Source organism: Chenopodium quinoa, unplaced genomic scaffold, assembly GCF_001683475.1.
Source record: "Chenopodium quinoa cultivar QQ74 unplaced genomic scaffold, ASM168347v1, whole genome shotgun sequence".
Taxonomy (NCBI): Eukaryota; Viridiplantae; Streptophyta; class Magnoliopsida; order Caryophyllales; family Amaranthaceae; genus Chenopodium; species Chenopodium quinoa.
In genome coordinates this window covers 639,130-661,093 of record NW_018743616.1, presented here as the reverse complement: position 1 = coordinate 661,093, position 21,964 = coordinate 639,130, and the positions used below count along the sequence as shown (strand labels likewise).

Genomic DNA, 21,964 nt, shown 5'->3' with positions numbered 1-21,964 from the left:
TTGAATTTTAGAGGTATAGTCCAAACAAAGTGGGTAAAACCATCCAATAAAACAAGATAATATTAGTGATCATTAGTACTATGAATAGGTGATGTCCACAAGACAACATGAATAATCTCTAAAGCAGTAGTAGAAATACTATTAGAAGTATAAAACGGCAAACGAATATATTTTCCTAATTGACAAGAAACACAAAAATTGAAGTCATGCTTCTTATTTAATGGAATTAAATTTCTAGACCTAAGCACACTTAAAGTAGGATTACTCGGATGCCCTAGAGGGTTGGCCAAGTGGATGAGTAAGTGGGAGTGAGAGTTATGGCAAGGCAAGTAGAAGGATTGGTGTTTGCAGTGACTGGTTATAAGTCCCCCAAACTATTTCATCTCATTATTACCTTCCCCGTACAAAGATCCTTCACAGAAAAATCAAAGGGATTAAATTCAATTGAAACAGAATCATCGAAGTGAATTTATGCACGAAAAATAGATTATTAACTAGTTGAGGTATTAATAAAACATCCCGAAGGGCAAGAGGGGATTTAGTGTTAGGAAAAGTGGTGTGATCATAACCTTTTATGGGAATGCGATTTCCATTACCAACTAAAATATGATAATTGGTGCTCAAATTAAACAAGGGCATGAGAGTACCTGAATTGTTGGTCATGTGAGACGTCGCGCCCGAATCAACGTACCAAGAGTTGTCCTCTGGTAGAGTCATAGTAGAAAAAGAGTTTCCCAACTCGGTAGGAGTCATGGGGGTCCCGTAATTAGGAGCCGAATAGACCAGATACGGGTTTTGATAAGCCAGTTGTGAATATTGTGCTACGTTTGCAAATCTTTGTGGTTGAGCAGTTGGCCGTGCCTGAGATTGGGCTTGCTGAGGGAAGGGGAAAGGAGTCGGAGCCTAAAATTGTTGTTGTTGTGGTTGTTGGGCCCAAGGCGCACCTGGAGCCCATTGTGGGGCTTGCGAGTTTGGTTGTTGTTGTTGCTGTTGGGTTAAGTCTCTGCCCCGACCCTTACCCTTGCCCCCTTTAGCTGATCCGCCGCCATCACGCCCCCTGCCCCGACCGGTGCCTCTGTCGGTGCCACCAGTGCCAGGCCGCACCTGCTACTGTTGCGGTGGGGACGGTGTTTGAGCGGTGGAACTTGCGGTCGAATTGGAATGTTGCGAGAGAAAAGAGGATGCTTGACTCCCTTGATCGTTTGATCACCTAGTTTCTTCAAGAAGGAGTCTTGATCTTGCAGATTCGAAGGATGGTAAGGGGTCAGTCTGTTGAATGATCGTTGCAACAGTGTCGTAATCGCTGTTCACAATACCTAATATAAGGCGGATTACGAGTTTTTGCTCGGTTATGGGTTGATCAACAACAGCTAGTTAGTTCTTTAGGTTCTTCAATTGATGGCAGTAGCTTGAAATGTCCGTAAAATTGGAAAGGTGAATCGTATTGAACTGGTTTTCGAGGTAAACAACCCTCGTAATTTTTATTGTCTTGAAAGATATCCTTTAATTTATTCCACTGTTCAGAGTCACCTTTGCACAGGATGGTTTGAAGAAGGTCGATCAAGATAGTACCATATATCCATTGCTTGACAATGGAGTTAAGTCGCAACCACAACAATGATGAAATATCAGTCGGTTTTTGAAGGGTGGAGTCCATGTGATTGAGGACGTTAAATGCGTGACAATGAACAACGATGAAATATCAGGCGGGGGATTGTCGGAGTCATTAACCATGGAGTAAGGCCGAAATCAAAGAAGTGAGAAAAACAAAAAGCTGGTGTGGAAGCTTAATGATGGCACGGTAAAAAGGTCCCAATTAAAAAACTAAAAAATAAAACCAAATTTTGGAAAAAATAAAAAATTGAGATCTAAAACCTAAGCTGTGATACCATTTTAGATTTCGGGAAAACTCCTCAACTTGGAGCGTGTATCATTGATCAATACATATAGAGTTTACAATCCTAATCCTAATCATGTTAGGAAACCTAGTACGATAAGGATACAAATATACATAACATCTATAATAATCTGCGACAAATATTATCATAATTATAATTTCTATCAAAATGATAACATAAAGGAAAATTTGTGTTTCATAATCTAATCATTGAGCAATTTATTTTTAAGAATCCAATGATTAAAAAAAAATCAGGTTATGTACAGATGTGTGTTGATGAAAGCATAATATTACCTGTAGCTATATATTAATACAATTATGTAAGAATACATCAATACTACGCATCATATTGTTCAACTTAAAATAAATAGCAAAAATACAAGTAATTAACACAAAAAAATGAAGGAATACAAAGGACATAAAATAATTATACATAAAAAAAATTTATTACAAACTTTCATAATTTATTATGTTGGAATTTAGAATAATTTTGCAAAGGAATTTTGTTAAGCAGTGCCGAATAGTCGCTTCATCCGCATAACTTCCTTTTGACTCAAAAGTGTGATTTTCTGGGCAATGTCAGCAGGTAAGTTCCCAGCAAATAAGGCGGTGGGAGTGAGTTGTAGTGCAGGGTTTGCTCCATTCAAACTAACAAATGCAGTAGCCGGAGTTTTGCCAACGTTGATTTGGAAGTGAAGCATGGCTTGTGGAAACACCATTACATCACCAACCTCTAATCTTTTATAGTATGCGGTGTTGTTGGTATCAATAAATCCAGCAATGATTGAACCTTTAACCAAAATAAGAACTTCTGACGTACGATGGGAGTGTACTGGAATTACTCCTCCTACGGCGAAGTCTAACCTGGCCATAGATATGCCTAAACCATTAAAGGCTGGGAACACATCTGAAAATGCTAATGTTACATTGTTTCCAAAAACATTGTTAGGAGTTTTTTCACCACGAAAACCTGTGTAAACAAAATCATCAGTTGTGACTTTAGCAGGATCTTTGCAACCATATCCTTGAGGTCCTCTCGGAAGACTAGGATCCCCGACACAAAAGTCGATCTCTATGGCATGAGATAGAGTGGCTAAGAGACAAAAGACGACGAAATAAGAAAGGTTGTTCATCGTGTAAGCTTTTAATAGCTAGAAAGGTGGTGTACGGTGGTGTTAGATCGTTAACTTAATACTAATGTAAGTATTGAAATGTAGATATATAATGTTGTGGATTGGTTTGTTGTATTTTCTTAGAGGCAATTGGTACCCTTTATATAGAGGAAATATTTGGTCAGTCTGGCACTATGGCTTGTTTTGTTCAATTCGTAAAGGGTATGATATTCTTTATTTGGTATGAAAGTCAAAGAAATACGTGCTTTGCATTTAAAGAAGTGATTAGATGCGGCTGAAAATCTGTCTTTATTTTTTTAAGTCCAATTTTTGACAGCGTTGTTGTTTTATTGACTTGAATATTTCTTCAATTAAACTTTCTCGAAATGGCATGTATCACTTTAATAAAATAACATTATCTTCAATTAAGTTGTATGGGTTTGATTAGGAATTTAGGATACTCTTTGTAAAAATATTATCTTCAAATTTCACATTCAAGCTTTTAGGGTTCCGGAAATCTTGCCTACGCTTTGTATTTTATTTCTAAATAATTACTTGTATATAAGACCAAGTCAAGTTTTCTTCAAAAAAAAAAAAAAAAAAAAAAAAAAACAAAGGACCAAGTCAAGTTGACGAGACTACCAAATTGCATGATGACTTGTTTTGGGTTATAGAGAGTTGTAAAGGGTGGCTATGAGTCTATGACACAAAATGTATAGTGCTTTGTATCAATATTTAGGTTTTATTTCTAAATACTTTGTAGTTAACCAATTAAACTAGCTAGACATAATTGAAAGTTGTGATTATTTTGGGAGGGACGGAGTAAAGTTCGGATTATTGTGGCATTTTTTCCTAATAATTGTAATAAAACTAATTATATTATAATAATGAATTATTTTTCTTTCACAATATTTCGATATATAATTATGCTATTGTAAATAACTAACAATTAGGATTGCACTATATAATTCCTGATGAGCCGCTCAGTTTTTAAAATTAATAGTATTTGAAATAAAAAAGTTTCTATTGATATGTAACTCAATAGTTATAAATATATGAATTAATAAATTCTTAAGTAATTTAATAATTTTGTGGAACCAAAAAGCGATAAAGTAGAGTTTAGGAGAGTAAATTTCCTCCCAAAAAATCTCCACTTTAGTATTGGTTTATAGACAAGGTGATTTTTATATTGAGGAGGAATTTTTTTTTTTAATTTTTTTTTAATAATAGCAGTGTATATTGGAGCACATTCATCTCACCAATTAATTGAGATATGGACAACATCGCCCAATGCCAATTTCCCTTAACCAAGCTAAACTTAGGGAACTAATACCTAATCACTTTTATCTTTGTTATAAGAATAGTGAAGCTAAGAGTTAGCTATTAGCCAAAAAATGGCTTCTTCTTATTTAATTTTTGGTTTCTTAAACCTCTTATAAATATGAGGTAGCTCCAACAAAATTAGAATGGTTGATGTGGCCTGTTAAATGACAATTACTTGCAAAATTTCCTCCTTGTTCAATTCTTTTTATTACAAAAACGTATTAAATCTACAAAATAATAAAGGGGTAATAGCATTTTTTAATCCCAACTTTCACCAATTTATTTTTATTAATCCCAACTTTGGATTATTCTGCAATAATCCCAACTTTCACCTGCGTTTTCTTTCTTCAATCCGGTTTACTGGTTACCTGAAAAAAGGGTCAAATTTTTTTTAAAACAATTTATATGACACGAGTTGCACTCTAATTGGTTAAAAAATATAAAAAAATTTAATTTAAATTAAAAAACAAAAAACAAGGAAATAAAAAAAAACCCAAAGACCACCAGCGTTGGGTGGCTGGTGGCCGCACTTCCTTAGAGACCTACACCCCACTTTTCCAACCTGCCGAAACCCCCCAACCCCACTTTCCGACCTGCCGAAAACCCTCCATGCACCGGAAACCCTCCCATCACTCCACTTGATTGGGTTATCCGGCAATTAGAGGAGAGAGAAAAGGAGCGGGCTGCGGTGATTTCGAGGGTTTACAGGTGGTTTCGGGGGTGGGGGAGGTGATTTCGAGGGTTTACAGGTGGTTTCGGGTGGGGATGGGATGGTTTCAGGGACGTGAGCTTTGGTTGTGGATGGTTTCGGGTTTTATGGGTGATAGTTTTGGCGCAAGGGTTTGGCTATGGCTGGTTTAGGGGGTGAGGGGAGGTAGAGGGGGCCGGTTTTGCAGGGTTAGTGCGGTTTTTGGGGAGGTTTTTGGGGTTAGGGCTAGGAAGGCAGTGGTTTAGGGTTGGCTGTGGAGGAAAGGGCCACCGCCAGTGGTTGTGGGCTAGTGGTGGCTGGTTTTGTTTTTTTTTTTTTTTCTTTTTTTGTTAATTGATTTATTTTTATTTTTTATTTTTTTGGACCACTGACAGCTTGACACGTGTCAAGTGACCTAGAAAATTAGGTCATTGACTTTCGTTGACCGGTTTTGGGTAAGAAGAATGATAGACCATATCAAAGTTGGGATTATTGAGGAATAATCCAAAGTTGGGATTAATAAAAATAAATTGGTGAAAGTTGAGATTAAAAAATGCTATTAATGCAATCATTAATACTTCCACAACAATTAATACTTCCCAAGCATAATTCTCAACAACTATAGTATTGTTCCATGTGAATCTAAAGTGCAATGCAATAGGTTTTTTAGATGGAATACTTGCAAGAGGCCATGGGCTGGGATAAATGGTAATAGAAACGGGTGTTCTAAATTTTTATCCGGAAATTAAACGTTAAGCAAAGGAACTAGTAATAGTAGAAGAAAGATTTTTAAGTGGAAGCTTCAATTCATGCACTCAAAAGAAAAAATACTGTGATCCATTCAGGATTTAAAGTCAAACTTCACTAAATAATAAGGTAATAATACCTTTGTTACAACTTTGATAATAATGTTCCTAATCGAGAACGGTTGTTTGTTCCTTTTATGCAACTGCTTCTTGTTCACCCTTTTAAAACTTTTCTTTTGGGTTCCAGCCTTTGGAACTTTATTAATTGTTGTTGTATTCGGGCATTTACAGGACGAGATTAATCTTCCATGATTTGTTTCAAGCTAAGTATTGTAAAACGTTCCCATTTCAACGCAAAAGTTAGTTTATGATCAATTGATCATCAAATTCATGTTAAATCAATACAATAGTTGTTGAAGAGAGAGAAATTACAATACTATTCTTGTTAATAAAAGTTACTATAAGTATTTTCTTCTGCTACAAGTCTCTTTTTTGAAAAGTGTTACGAAATCACTTGGTGATAATTGCCCTAAATTTCTTTCTCTAGTATATTTCGTATTATGGTTTTTCTTAGGAAAAATGTAAGGGTGTTACACACGGCCAGGCCACATGACTATACTTTTTAATTATGTATAAATCACAAAATGACACGGTTAAAGAAAAGTGTGTGTATAGTGTTCATGTTAAAATGTGTCAACTAAAAACATACAAATGGATGAAGCTAGTATTGTCCTAAGAATGGATGAGCTAATGAGCATCAAAGAAAAAGGAGGATATTATATATGTATATGTTACAAAAATATTCATTAGTATAAAAAAAGCTGAAGGAATACAATGGACATATGTAATTTAATTATACACTCTTTTATTACTTTATTTCATTTTTATTTTGGGAACTTAGAATAATTCAGGAAAGGAGTTTGGTTAAGCTGCGCCGAATATTGGCTTCATTTGCATAACTTCCTTATGACTTAAAGTGTGATTTTCTAGGCAATGTCAGCAGGTAAATTCTCAGCAAATAAAGAGGTAGGAGTGAGTTGTAATGTTGGGTTTGCACCATTCAAACTCACATAGGCAGTAGCAGGACTTTTACCAACGTTGATTTGGAAGTGAAGCATGGCTTGTGGAAAAACCATCACATCACCAACCTCTAATCTGTTATAGTATGCAATGTTGTTTGTATCAATAAATCCAGCAATGATAGAACCTTTAACCAAATTAAGAATTTCTGATGTACAATGAGAGTGTATTGGAATTACTCCTCCTACGGCAAAGTCTAACCTAGCCAGAGATATGCCTAAACCATTAAAGGTTGGGAACACATTTGAAAATGCTAATGTCACGTTGTTCCCAAAAACATTGTTAGGAGTTTTTTCACCTCGGAAACCCGTGTAAACAAAATAATCAGTTGTAACTTTAGCAGGATCTTTGCAAGCATATCCTTGAGATCCTCTAGGAAGACTAGGATCCCCAACACAAAAGTTGAACTCTATGGCATGGGACAAAGTGGAAAAGAAACAAAAGACGAAGAAAATTGAAAGATTGCTCAGTGTTATGCAAGCTTGTTAATTTGCTATAGCTTGAAAGTTGGCGTTGGATTGTTAAAACATGTATAAGTGTTGAAGGATAGCTTTTATATTACGGATTGGTTTCTTGCATTTTCTTAGCTGCAATTGGCACCCTTTATATAGAGGAACAAATTTTAGTCTTTATGGCTTGACTTGTTCAATTGTTCAAAAAGAGTATGATATTGTTTATTTTGTATACATGAAAGTCAAAGGAATAATTTGAGATTTTGAGTCAATTAATCCAATAATTTGATCACTGTCATTGTTTTATTGACTTGAATAACATTATCTTAAATTAATTTCTCTTATAATAAATACGTAGTGTCTAAAATAATTTGATCACCGTCATTGTTTTATTTACTTGAAGTATGACGGTGGGGGTTGAATAGGGTAGCCTAATGATAATAGGGTCAGGGTCAAGCGGGCATGTAATGGACAAGACCTTTAATGGACAAGGCCCTTATTGGGTGGGTCATAATAGGGCCAAAATGATTTTTCCAATTTAATAGATAAAGAAATTTGAAAATTTAAAAATATTTATATAGATAAATTTGTATTCATATATACTTAATAATTGCTTTATCCAATATTTATTTTAATTGATATTTTGTTGGCCCACCCAACATCGACTCGCTATTAACCTAGGACCCACAATGGCCTGACCCGTTGTTGACCCTATAAAATGTGACCTCTTTGACCCGACCCGCAATCGACCTGTACCGACCCTGACTCGACTTGCCCAATAACCAGGTCTAAGCTAAGTGTGGGTGGCCGCATGATTTTTGGGGAAGGCCAAAAGGATGGGGATGCGGGGTGGGATGAGGTGGCTATGATAGGAAGGGAAAAAAATTTACCTATTGATGATCTACTTTCATAACTACATACAAATATCACAAACGCCCTATAAAAAGTTAAAAACTATAAATAGGCAGCAGAATAATTATATAATTAATTATTAAAAAAAATTAAAACAATTAAAACCTAGCCACCCACGTCCCCCGAGCCCAGCCACCACCCAGTTTCGACCCTCCCCCCCCCTCCGCCGACGCAGATTTCTTCCTGAGCCCCTGCATCGCACCACTCCCGAACTCGACCCCCAGCGGCGCTCCTCCCCCTCCCTTAGCTTGAACCACCCTCTTTGAAACCTAAAAACCCCCGACTCTTCCTCGATCGAAAAACCCTCCCTTGGCCTACCTACCGTTGGCACCCAAACCCCCTCCCTCGCGTCGGTGAACCCAATTCGCCCCTCCCCATGCCATCTCCACCCCACAGAACCACCATGTACGCCAAAACCGTAAAACCAAAATCTAGGGTTTTGATTTTGGTGTTTTAGGGTTTTGGGGTGGTGGTTTTCGGCAAGCTGGGCGACGATGACTTGTGGGAGAAGGTTTTTGTAACACCCCGGCCCTAAATAAGGGTGGGGCCTATGTCACGAAATGCGCATCAAGGACCAACAACTATCCTCACAAACCAACACAAGTTCTTTCGGTGCATTTTGCTCTCACTAATTAATGCGCACCTTGGGAATATTTCCCAGGAGGTCGCCCATCCTAAGACTACTCCCAGCTAAGCACGCTTAACTGAGAAGTATCTTAACACATGAGCTCCCTAAAAAAAAGATGCATCTTGTTAATATGAGTACTATATTAAATTCCTTTAAAGAAATCATGAAGGGTACGGTATTACATACACCCCCACTTGAGAATGACAACGCCCTCGTTGCGCTTAGAATCCTAGGGACCTAAGTATTACGCCTAACGGCCTCTAGGTAGCCAAAGTGTTACATCTAGTCTGGATACGACTATATAGCCCCAGAATCTTCCCCCGCTAGGCGACTGCCATAGGATTAATTATCCACGATCAGCACGCGGTCGTAGGGTTGCTCTGATACCATTTGTAACACCTTGAACCCAAATCAGGATGGGGACTTTTGTTACGAAATGCACATCAAGGGCCAACAACTGTCCTCACAAACCAACACAAGTCCTTTCAGCACATTTTGTCGTCCTCACTCATGCGCACCTTGGGAAAACTTTCCAAGAGGTCACCCATCTTAAAACTACTCCCAGCCAAGCACACTTAACTGAGAAATATCTTAACACATGAGCTCCCTAAGAGAAAGATTCATCTTGGTTGTATGAGTAGTATATTAAATTCCTTTAAAGCAATCATGAGGGGTATTACAGTTTAAGCTGCCGACGAAGGGGTTTTTGGCAAAGGTGGAAAGGAGAGGAGGGGTTTTTTAGGTTCAAGGCACGGAGGGAGAGGGGGTTCGAGGTGAGGTACAGCGGGAAGGGGGAAATGGAGAGGGCTGGGATCGGGGTTGTCGCCGGCGAGGGAGAGGGATGAGCGTCGGCTAGCCGAGAACTAGGCCAGGCGCCGGCCAACCGGGGGTGGGGGTCGAGGCTGGGCTAGGGGTGGCGGTGGCTAAGTTGGTGGTGTTTGTTTTTAGAAGTTAATTAATTAGATAACTAGATAGATAATATTAATAAGAATCAAGTACAAGCTGCCACATGACACAATTAACCTTAATGACTAGCTGAGTTAACAGAGTGGTTATATGGTGAATTTAAAAAATTTCGTGGGTGTTTGATGAATTAAGATAAAACTCAGGGGTATTTGGTGAAAATAAAAAGGAAAAATTGGTTTTAATAATCTCAAATTTGCCCGATTTTCTTTTAATAATCGCAACTTTAGATTATTCTTGAATAATTCGAACTTTGGGGGTTGTTTTCTTTTTTCAATCCCAATGATCGGTGACCACCGGTTGAATAAGTTTTGTTTTTATTTTTCTTTAAAAAGACACATGTCGCAAGTTAATTGGTTAAAAAAATACAAAAAACAATTAAGAAATAAATTTTTATAAAAAAAAAACCCACACTGCCCCACTCCTCACAGTTCTCACCCGAACCAAACCCCACCTCCCAAAAATCCAGCCACCTAGCCATTGACGTCGGCTGGCAGCCCCCACTCCCTCTCTCTCCCACGCTGGTAAACCGCAGCCCCACTCCTATTCCCCATCCCCCGAAATCGCAACCTCCTCCCATTCCCCATCCCACGAAACCACTTTACGGAAACCACTTTACGGAAACCACCCTTACCCTCACCCTAACCCCCACCTAGGAACAATTGGTGGCGGGTTGTTGTTGTTGCGGGTGCTGTGAGGATTTCGGCATCCAAAAAGGTAGGGAAAGCGAGTCGATCTCCTAATTTGTAGAACTATTTATTCGACGGTGACGAGTTGTTGTTGTTGTTGCGGGGCAAAGGTGGTTGGTGGTTATTGGTGAAATGGGGAGTCGGGGAGCTAAGCGGCGGTGTTTGGTGGCTTCTAGGCGGAGTTAATGGCTAGGCGGTGGTGTTAGGTGTAGGGTAAGGGTGGAGATAGTGGTGGCTGGGTTGGAGTTAGCGTGAGGGTGAGATGGAGGGGCTGCTACTCTTTTTTTTTCTTTTTTTTTTTAATTTTTATAATTTGATTGGACCAATCATACCTTGACACGTATCATATAACCTGTTATAACAGGTCGTTGGCTTTTGTTGATCGATTTGGGATTGAAGAAATAAAATAATCCCCAAAGTTCGGATTCCAAAATAATCCAAAGTTGGGATTATTAAAAGAAAATCGGGCAAAGTAGGGATTATTAAAACCAATTTTTCCAAATAAAAACCGTAAAATTAATTGCTTTTTTGAGTTGTATAGGGTGGTATAGAGCATTATTTTAGAGTTGTTTGATTGCATTAAAAAAAATAGTTTTAACTTTTAACAATGAAAGAACAGATATTATAATACACCCTAATGATAATAGTGCATGTATTATATGCTGATAATATTTTACACGAAGTATTGTAATAGTCACGGAATAACATAATGGAAAAATAATTTGTCACATAGTATAATTTATAATATCAGCTTATGTTTAGTGATAGAGAATCTCCTCTTAGGTTTATGATATATTTTGTATAACTATATCCTTATATATTTTGTTAGTTACCTAATATTAATAGGACTCTCATTGTAACCCTATAAATATTGATCAATGGAAATCACTCAAATTGAGGAGTTTTATATTATCTGACATGGTATCACAACTTAGGTTAGATCTTGAAATTGTTTAGATCTACAAATTTTTGTTTCCCTTGCCGATGGGTTAGTTTGAAAACTAAACCCACCGGTGAGATTCACAAACGATTACATAAAGACATATTTTTTTTGCTTCCGCAATTTAATTATGGAGTACGATGGTTGACCAACACCGGCAACCTCTCATGTGCTCTGACTTCCAACCACACACAGGAGCTTCGTGCACCACCTTTATTACCTTTTAGTTCTCCACCTAATACGCCACCTTGCACACTCACAGTCCTCCTTCATTAGTCTAATTAGTGATTTGCAATCTTGCATGGTGTATCCAATGACTAATAGTAGTCTTAGATGAACAGACCCACGAGACGAACCACCCCTTTGTTATTCTTTTTCTTGATGTCGTTATTGGCAGAATATACTTCGGCAGCAACAACACAATCAGCAAAGTCGCCCTCCACCCCCTTAGTTGTCGTCCTGCTCCAAGCCCCTTCCCAAGCTCCCACCGGAGGTTTTCTTCTTTGGTTGGACTTGGAGCCTTGTTCAACTACGTACAATAACAACTTAGAGGGAGGTGTTGGATTTTTTACACAAATAACAATTTTTTTTAACTTTTTTAATTTATTGTTTTACTTTTATCGCAAGTGCATGCGGTGGACTACGTCTTTCATTAAGTCCAAGGGCTACTTGTTTTAAGTTGGTGGAATTTATCTTGTTGTGTGGTCTTTTTTTTTTCTTTTTTTCTAGAGGTAAATAATTCCTAATGGTCAAGTGGTGGGATTTAGGCTATCTTATTTGTTTTTTTTTCAACTGTGATTTCTCGTAGTAGTGTGGTGTCTTCTCCTCAATGATGGTTTGATCCCTTAGCTTCTTCTTCTCTAGATCTGCAATTTGGCCCAAGTCTGTGCGCGGCTCTTCTCCTCCTCCTCCGGCCAAGCAACGCTTATCTTTATTCTATGTAGATCGTGGTTAATGCTTCTCATCGTCATCACCAACACACGTCTAGTACTTCTCTTTTGATCATGGGTTACCAACCCATACTATCCTTACTATTCGATGCATAATTCAAATCCAGTCTGAGCATCTGATTTGCTCCTGCTCCGACTGCGAGGGTGTGATAGAGAATATTTATAGAATGTTCCCCTCATAGGTTTAGGATATATTTTGTATAAGAATATCCTTACATATCTTGTTAGTTATCTAATATGATTAAGAATCTGATTGTAACTCTATAAATATTGATCAATGGAAATCACTTTAATTAAGGAGTTTTATATTATCTGACTTTTAGTTTTAAGATACCCATTTATAGTAGTTTAGGAATATATATAATACACTATTATTTAGGAATCAAACTAAACATTTATGATACATAATGACTTCATAATATGAAAATACAATAATTGGAAATCAGTCATAAAACAAGTTTATGCTAAAATCGCTGGGTTTAGTTAGAGAGTATAAGTATTATCATCCTAGGAAAGTAGGAAGTGATGAGGGTCAAACAAAATTAAAGGGGGGATTTTTTTTTTGGACAAAAATAAAGTATGTATCAGTATTCAACTTAAAATAAATAACAAAAATACAAGTACGGTACGGTGTGTTTATTGATACAAACAAATAAAGGAATACAAAGGACATAAATTATTTATACATTATTTTTATTGCAAAACATCATAATTTTTTACGTTGGAATTTAGAATAATTCAGGAAAGAAATTTTGTTAAGCTGTCCCGAATATTCGCTTCATCTGCATAACTTCCTTTTGACTCACAAGTGTGATTTTCTGGGCAATGTCAGCAGGTAAGTTCCCAGCAAATAAGGCGGTTGGAGTGAGTTGTAGTGCTGGGTTTGCTCCATTCAAACTAACAAATGCAGTAGCCGGAGTTTTGCCAACGTTAATTTGGAAGTGAAGCATGGCTTGTGGAAACACCATGACATCACCAACCTCTAATCTTTTATAGTATGCAGTGTTATTGGTATCAATAAAACCTGCAATGATTGAACCTTTAACCAGAATAAGAACTTCCGACGTACGATGGGAATGTACTGGGATTACTCCTCCTACGGCGAAGTCTAACCTGGCCATAGATATACCTAAACCATTAAAAGCTGGGAACACATCTGAAAATGCTAATGTCACATTGTTCCCAAAAACATTGTTAGGAGTTTTTTCACCACGGAATCCTGTGTAAACAAAATCATCAGTAGTGACTTTTGCAGGATCTTTACAAGCATAGCCTTAAGGTCCTCTAGGAAGACTAGGATCCCCAACACAAAAGTCGAGCTCTATGGCATGAGACAGGGTGGCTAGGAGACAAAGGACGAAGAAATATGAAAGATTGTTCATCGTTTAAGCTTTTTAATAGCTAGAAGGTGTTGTAAGGTGGTGTTTGATCGTTAACTTAATACCAATGTAAATATTGAAGTCTAGATATAATGTTGTAGATTTGTTTGATGTGTTTTCTTAGAGAAAATTGGTACCCTTTATATAGAGGAAACATTTGGTCAGTATGGCTTGTTTTGTTCAATTCGTAAATGGTGTGATATTCTTTATTTGGTATGAAAGTCAAAGAAATACATATTTGTATTTAAGATGCGGCTGAAAATCTTTTTTTTTTTTTAGTCTAATTTTTAATTTTTGTCAGCGTTGTTGTTTTTATTGACTTGAATATTATCTTCAAGTAAACTTTCCCGAAATGGTATGTATGAGTTTAATAAAATAATATTATCTTCAGTATAATTGTATGGGTTTGATTAGGAATTTAGGATACTCTTTAAAAAAATATTATCTTCAAATACCACATTGAAGCTTCTAGGGCTCTGGAAATCTTGCCTGCATTTCGTATTTTATTTCTAAATTTCTTGTATATAAGACCAAGTCAAGTTGACGAGAATACCAAATTGTATGGGTTATAGAGAGTAGTAAAGGGGGGCTATGAGTCTATGACACAAAATGTATAGTGCTCTGTATCAATATTTAGGTATTATTTCTAAATACTTTGTAGTTAACCGATTAAACTAATTAACAATTATAATTTTAGGAAAACTTATCAATAACTTTATACTAAAAGCAAAATCAAAAATATTTTTTAAAACCTAACGCTCCTCCTCTCTTCCTCTCTTCTAGGGTTTTCTAACTTTTTTGGCTGTTTAGGCCGAAAATAGTGGAATTTCATCGGAAATTAGACTATTTCCTACTCTTTTCCCGTTAAATTTTTTAGTTTTGCAATTTAAATTTCAATAAATCTACACGAGTAGTGTAGATGTTCGTTCGTCTCCTATGGTGGAATCGTTAGTTTTTATTAGTTTAGTTGCTTTTCCTATTTTTTTTTTTTTTTTTTGTTTAGGGTTTTTTTTTGTATGTTATGATTATTAAAAAGGTAATCATCTTTTTCTCTATTATCAGTTCATTGGTAAAGAGTTGTCCGTGATCGCAACGGTTGTCAAATCTTTAAAGGCGTTCAAGTGAATCAGATGAAAATCATCCTTACAGATACAACAAATTGTTAGACCGTATCTCCGAAAAAGTTGTATATTCCAACGACGTGTGCGAGAGATGTACCACATTGCAAGATCTATTCAAAAATCGTGGCTTTGATGAAGGATACCCTTGTTTGATTCGTTTTATTTATTTGTTGATTTAAATTTCATTTGTAGATATTGTATGACTTTTGATTAATGAATTGATTTGTTTTTTTTAAAAAACAAAATCAGAAATGAAACATGTCATTTACTAGTTAAAAATTTTCCCTCTATTTTTCCATTTCATTTTTTTTTTTTTTTTGGTAAGAACTTCAAGAAAACTATTTATAATATATAATATTTCCTTTCCCGGTTGACAATCATATTTTTTTTCCATATACACTCATTTGGAATATTTTTACACATCTTTATGTATTTTTTTATTTACAAAAAATGAACATATTGATTATTATATAATGCTATTATCTAAAATTCATATAACATTATCTCTTTTTTTCTTTATTTCATCTTTACTATTTTTGCAGCAAACTTTATTTCAATTTGAAGAGAAAATTATTCATTTTGGTAACATATATATATGCATATTCTATATTTGTATTAATATATTGAGAGTGAGGGATAGCTCTAGTGGTTAGAGCTCCTCTCTCGATTCCAAGTGATCCTGGGATCGATTCTCATCACTCGCCCTTTTGGCTCTTTAAACACCAAATATATATAACAACACGGGTATTAATCAAAATTTTTTGTCAAAAAAGTTAATCAAAATTTTTATTTTTTAAAGTATAAATCTCTATAGCTCGGACCTTAAACTTTATTTTTTAAAAAATAAAGTATAGTGCTTCAATAATCTTGATATTTGTAAAAGGTATAAAAAAATGTATACCATTATTTACGTAAAGTACTATTGAATTAGCATGGCAATTTTTTACAATATAAAAGTTAGTAACAACAGTGCGTTACAAGGGACATAAGATAGTTATATTATAATTATGAGTTTGTGGGGCTTTTTTATAAAAATAAAATGTAAAATATTGAATTAATTTCTTTAAAAATATTTTGATTTAAAATTATGCTATTTTAAATAACTAACAATTAGTATTGCACTAGATAATTAATTCCTGAGTCATGCTCGGTTTTAAAAATTAATAGTAATTGAAATATAAAAGTTTTTATTGAAATGTAGCTCAATAGCCAAGCATAATAGTTAATAAATACACAAAGTAATTAAATTCTTAAAGCATTATAATGATTCGATGGAAAAAAAAAAAGAGATAAAGAAGAGTTTAGGAGAGAAAATTCCCTCCTAAAATAACTTCACTTTAGTATCGTTATATAGACAAGGTAATTTTTTATATCGTTGAGGGTTAATTTTAATAAAAAAAAATAATAATAATAATCATCATCATCATCATCAACATCATCATCAACAACAACAACAACAGAGGTCTTGATGTGTGTGTTGAATTGACGAGGTCTTCTCCTTTAACACAATCTGGGTTAACTGACTTCGTTCCTGGTCGTGTTGCGTTAGTTGCAGCTCAGCAGAAGCAGGACAAGTATGGGGCCCATTGCAACGCTATTAACTATGGTTTTCTTCCTTTCTCCTTTTTATCATTGGGGGAATTACAGAAAGATGTTGTTGCGTTGCTGAAGAGTGTTCAGACGTTCGCTAGGACTTAGAATATTAATGCACATGCAGCTGCTCACATCTTCAGCAGGATCGGGTTCTCTATAGCTAGAGGGGTGGGGGCAAGATTGTATCTCAACTCCCCACTAATTTCAAGTAATTCGGTTGACTTTGTAGGTTTTTGTTATTTTACATAATAATAATAATAATAATAATAATAATAATAATAATAATAATAATAATAATAATAATAATAATAACAATAATAAGGCACATGGGAGAGAAAGTGTGCGCTTTCCTCTGAGCAAGCTCGGTAGCTATGGCAGTGGGCACACACACTCAATCTTCCTCGGAAATTGGGTGAAAACGGATCAAGCTATAGCTAGAAGAGAGAAATTGCAATATGCTAGGGTCATGCTAGAAGTTGGAGTGGATCAATCACTCCTAGAGAGTGTAAGCTTTGTGAATGAGAAGGGAAGTTGGGTCTTGGTCAGTTTGAAGTATGAATGGAGACCAATGTTGTGCTCTCTGTGCAAGAAGTTGGGACACACAACTGATGTTTGCAGGGAACAAGAAAAAGAAAATTTGGGTTCCTAAAGGAAAACAGATGCAAAAGAAGCTTGTAAACTCAGAAATAGTAGCAAATAAACCTGTTCTAGAGAACAATAAGGTTACACAAGATGAGAAAGTGAGAATCGAAGAAAAGGAAAAGGAAGGTGAATTCCAAGAGGTGATGAAATCTTCAAGGAAATCATCTAAACCAATGTCTAAAATAACAATTAGTAATCCTTTTGCTGTTCTAGATAAGGGTGAAGGGGAAGTAGATCAGAGCAACTTGGAGTCAGCTCAAAATGCTAATGCAGTAAGCACCAAAGGTACAAAGGGAGGAATCACTACTAGAAAACAGTCAATCAGCGACGGAAAAAATCTGTCGGAAAACCCTGAAATTCCGTCGAAAATGCCCATTTTCGACGGAATTCCGTCGGAAAGCACCCTCGGAATACACTTTGCAGGAATTTCGCGATATTCCGTCAGAAATTCCGTCGGAAAAGTCTATTCCGACGGAATTTCCGACGGATTATGTTCTGTCGGCGCTTTTATTGACTTTAAGTAAAAATCCGTCGCAAGGTTCCGACTGAAATTTCCGTCGGAGTGGGATATGTTCCGACGGAAATTTTTGTCGATGGGGGAGATAATTCGACGAAATTTTCCGTTGGAGGCGGTATATTCCGACGGAAAAGTAAATAAAAAAAACAGTAACCCACCCCACCACCGTAACCCATTAGCCACCCCCTTACCCACCCCACCACCGTAACCAATCGCCCATCCCACCACACCACCGTAACCCCATTAGCCACCCCCTAACCCACCCCACCACCGTAACCCACCACCACCTAACCACAACCTAAACACCCACGCCTAACCCCCACACCTAACCCGCTTTACCCCACCATAACCCACCAACTCGAACCCACCTCACCACCCACCAAAAAAACCCCTAACCCGTGAAAAAAAAAAATTCATAACATAAAATAAAAAACAGAAATTAAAAATGAAATGAATAGATCTAAAATCAACACAGTCCGAAATTTAATAAAAATATACATTGAAATTTAACAATTTAAAATTTAGCAAAAATTTAACTTAAATATACAATTATTTCAAAAACAAAAGTTATACATTGAAAATTTGAACAAAATAAAACTAGATCTAATTCTAACCAAAATTAAATGTAGATCTGTTTTGGTGTTGGTGTTGTCGGAGGTTGTTGCGGTGGCGGTGTTCTTGCGCGGCCTTGATGTAGCCGGTGGTTGTTGCGGTGGTGTTCTTCTTGGCGGTTGTTGTAGACGGTGGTTATTCGTTGCAGTGGTGGTGGTATTTTGTTACTTCCGTGTTTTTAGATTTAGGAGGGATGAGAAGAAAAGAAGAAGAAGAAGAAGAAGAAGAAGAAGAAGAAGAAGAAGAAGAAGAAGAAGAAGAAGAAGAAGAAGAAGAAGAAGAAGAAGAAGAAGAAGAAGAAGAAGAAGAAGAAGAAGAAGAAGAAGAAAAAGAGGAAGAGGGAAATTAAAGGGAAAAAAGAAGAAGAACAAGCGAGGAGGTCAGGGAAAGAAAGAGAAAGAAGAGAGGAGAGAGAAGAAGAAGAGGGGCATGGAGAGAGAATAGGAAAGGAAAGAGAATTAGGTGGGGGGGGTGCCGTGTTTTGAGATTTAGATTTAGGTTTGTTTTTTTTCAATTTTTTTTTATTTAAAAATAAAATTCCGTCGGAAAAAGCCTATTAAAATCCATCGGAATTTTTCCTAAGGATTTAAAACCGTAGGAAATTAATATGTTCTGACGGATTTTTTTCCCTGGGAATTTAAAGCTTCCGACGGAATTTTCCTTCGGTAGAAACTTTCCGAGGGAATATTTCGTTAGAAGCAGTAAATTCCGAGGGATAAAAAATCCGTCGGAGTATTTCCGAGGGATTTTCCGTCGCAACATATATTTTCCGACAGATTTTTTTGACAGACCAAAATTCCGTCGGAATATACGAATTTTCCAACAGAATTTAAGTCCGTCGGAAAACGGCCTATTTCTAGTAGTGAATACCCTATGACAGCAATGGTATAGAATAATATCCTGGAATGTAAGGGGTGCCAACTTGACCAGGAAGCATTAAAAGATTAAGCAATTTCTGGTTGCTCAGAATTGTGGTCTTGTTGGTCTCTCGGAAACCAAGGTGAAAATCTGAGAACATGGGAAATCTCTACCTTGGGGTTTTTAATGGCTGGAATATAACCTGTAATAATTGTTTTCTAAATAGAGGTAGAATAGTGGTTGCTTGGAAATCTCAATCCTTTGAGGTTGATATTGTTATGTGTACAAGTCAGCTGATTCATTGTATTGTAAAATCTAAAAGCATGAAGGAAAGTTTTCACTGCACTTTCATCTATGCTTTTAATACTAATGCTGAAAGGGAGGTGTTGTGGAATGACCTTAGGGTATTGAGCAGTAGAATTGATGGGGCATGGATAGCTCTTGGTGATTTTAATTGTATCCTTGAGATTGATGAACGAATTGGTGCTGCTGTAACTCTAAAAGAAATGGAAGACTTTAGGGCTTGTATTGATGATTAAAGATTGTATGAAATGAAGTATTGGGGTAATTACTTTACCTGGAACAATAAGCAAGAAGGTGAAGCAAGAGTTTTCTCTAAGATTGATAGAGGATTAGTGAAGGATAGATGGACAGATTTGTTCAAGAATGCTGAGATGTATTTTCATAATGAGGGGGATTTTGATCATTGCCCTGAGTTGTTTCTGTCTTCCCAGATCAGAAGGAGGGCAAAAAGCCTTTCATATACTTCAATATGTGGAGCAAGAAACCTGAATTTCGGGATAATGTGAAGCAAGCCTTGGAGGAAGATGTGAAGGGTACCCCAATGTATGAAGTTGTACAGAAACTCAAATGGGTAAAGAAAACGCTTGTTGATCTAAATAAGCATGGTAATTTGAATATTGAGGTGCAGTACAACTTGTCTAAATCTGAGTTAGATAAATGTCAATCTGAACTCCATAATGATCCTCAGAATCTGGAGCTGAGGGAGAAAGAATTGACAGCCAAAAAACAGATGATCTAGCTCAAGATGATTACATTTGATACTTGAGACAGAAAATAAAAGTGAACTGGATAAAAGCAGGAGATCAAAACACCATGATCTTTCATAGATCACTGAAGAAGAGACAACTTCAAAACAGGATATATACTATTCAGAATATGCAAGGTGAGAATTCTGATGATATTCCTAAATCTTTCCTTAAGTATTATGAGTACTTGTTGGGAACCTCTACAGAAGAAAAGATGCCTGAAAATGAGCATATTGTCCAACAAGGTCCTTTGTTGAACTAGGATTTGCAAAATGTACTGTCAGCACCTTTTAGCAAAGAGGAGGTGAAAGCAACCATGTTTGACATTGATGAGAACAAAGGTCCGGGGCCAGATGAATTTGGGAGTAATTCTTTAAAGAATGTTGGGATATAGTGGGTAAAGACATCAGTGAAGCTATTCTAAACTTTATGGAGACTGGTAAAATTCTGAAAGAAGTTAACACTACTTCCATAACCTTGGTTCCTAAAACTAAATGTCCTATGAATGTCAAAGAGTTCAGACCAATTGCTTGTTGTAACGTGATTTACAAATGCATCTCAAAGATGCTTTGTGAAAGATTAAAAAGGGTAATTTCTTAGGTAGTAGCTGAGAACCAGAGTGCTTTTGTGCACAGTAGATATATTGTGCATAATATCATGGTTTGTCAGGATCTAGTAAGGAATTATAATAGGAAAGCTGCCCCTCCAAGCTGTCTTATTAAGCTAGATCTGATGAAAGTTTATGATACTAAGGAATGGGATTTCCTAGAAGAAATGATGAATGCTCTAAAGTTCCCTAGCCACTTCATTAAACTCATTATGGTGTGTGTCAGATCTCCCAAGTTTTCACTGATGATAAATGGTTCATTACATGGTTTTTTTGGCTCAAAAAGAGGATTGAGACAGGGAGATCCCCTTTCCCCTTTACTCTTTGTGTTTTGCGTTGAATACTTATCAAGAATTCTTAAAGTTATCAGCACTAACACCAAGTTTCAATTCACCCTAGATGCAAAGTTGTGGGTCTTACCCATTTGTGTTTTGCAAATGACTTAATTCTTTGTTGTAAAGGAGAAGTCGGGTCTGTAAAAATGATGATGAAAGGTTTTAAAGCCTTCTCAAATGCTACTAGGTAAAAAGCTAGTGCAGAGAAGACTTTTGTTTACTGTGCTGGGATTGACAATGATGTGAGTGAACAAATTCTGGATATGACAGGCTTTAAGAAAGCTAGGCTCCCATTCAGGTATCTAGGTGTGCCAATATGCTCAAAAAGGATCTCTACACTTGATTGTGAACATTTGATTGATAGAATGAGTGCCATAATAAAGGTGTAGAGATCAAGACACTTGTCTTTTGCAGCTAGACTCACTCTTGTAAATTCTGTCCTTATGAGTATCCAGACCTACTAGGCTCATATCATGATTTAAAATAAGGAAATTTTTACAAAAATTAATGCAATTTGTCAAAATTTTCTATGGCATGGAAGTTTACATAATAAACCTGGTTATATGGCCCTACCAGGATATTTGTAAGCTGAAAATCGAAGGTGGTTTGGGTATAAAAAATGCTGAGACATGGAATAAGGCTGCTCTTGGGAAACATGTGTGGGCAGTAGCATAGAATAAAGAGAATCTCTAGGTGAGGTGGGTTAATGCAGTGTACATAAAAGGCAGAAACTGGTTAGATTACCAGGTTACAGCTGATACCAGTTGGTACTGGAAGAAGATTTGTGAGGTGAAGCAAACAATGATAAATGTGTATGCTAACAACTCTTTTGGGCATGGTAAATACAGAATAAGTAAGAGTTATACTCTTC

The 21,964-nt window shown here is 36.4% G+C and overlaps 2 protein-coding genes and 1 pseudogene across 2 annotated transcripts; all 3 read right to left on the bottom strand.

Moving 5' to 3' along the window:
* Nucleotides 1-2,168: 2,168 nt before the first annotated feature.
* Nucleotides 2,169-3,181, bottom strand: LOC110682941 (germin-like protein subfamily 3 member 3). The gene has a single exon (XM_021859288.1). The coding sequence runs from the start codon at nucleotides 3,028-3,030 to the stop codon at nucleotides 2,404-2,406; it is 627 nt and encodes a 208-aa protein (XP_021714980.1). The 5' UTR covers nucleotides 3,031-3,181; the 3' UTR covers nucleotides 2,169-2,403.
* Nucleotides 3,182-6,752: 3,571 nt separating this feature from the next.
* LOC110683111 (germin-like protein) lies at nucleotides 6,753-8,593 on the bottom strand. The gene is made up of 2 exons (XM_021859465.1): nucleotides 8,533-8,593; nucleotides 6,753-7,255 (listed from the first exon to the last, which is right to left on the bottom strand). The coding sequence occupies exons 1-2, from the start codon at nucleotides 8,591-8,593 to the stop codon at nucleotides 6,753-6,755; spliced, it is 564 nt and encodes a 187-aa protein (XP_021715157.1).
* Nucleotides 8,594-12,664: 4,071 nt separating this feature from the next.
* On the bottom strand, nucleotides 12,665-15,183 carry LOC110682975 (annotated as a pseudogene).
* Between the last annotated feature and the right edge of the window lie 6,781 nt (nucleotides 15,184-21,964).

Excerpts from the sequence above, each read along its gene's own strand:
- LOC110682941 (XM_021859288.1), bottom strand. The coding sequence starts at position 3,030 with ATGAACAACCTTTCTTATTTCGTCGTCTTTTGTCTCTTAGCCACTCTA.
- LOC110683111 (XM_021859465.1), bottom strand. The coding sequence starts at position 8,593 with ATGGCATGGGGAGGGGCGAATTGGGTTCACCGACGCGAGGGAGGGGGT. Across the intron at positions 7,256-8,532 it reads AGGGGGTTTGGGTGCCAACG|AGTTCAACTTTTGTGTTGGG; the intron begins GTAGGTAGGCCA and ends CCCATGCCATAG.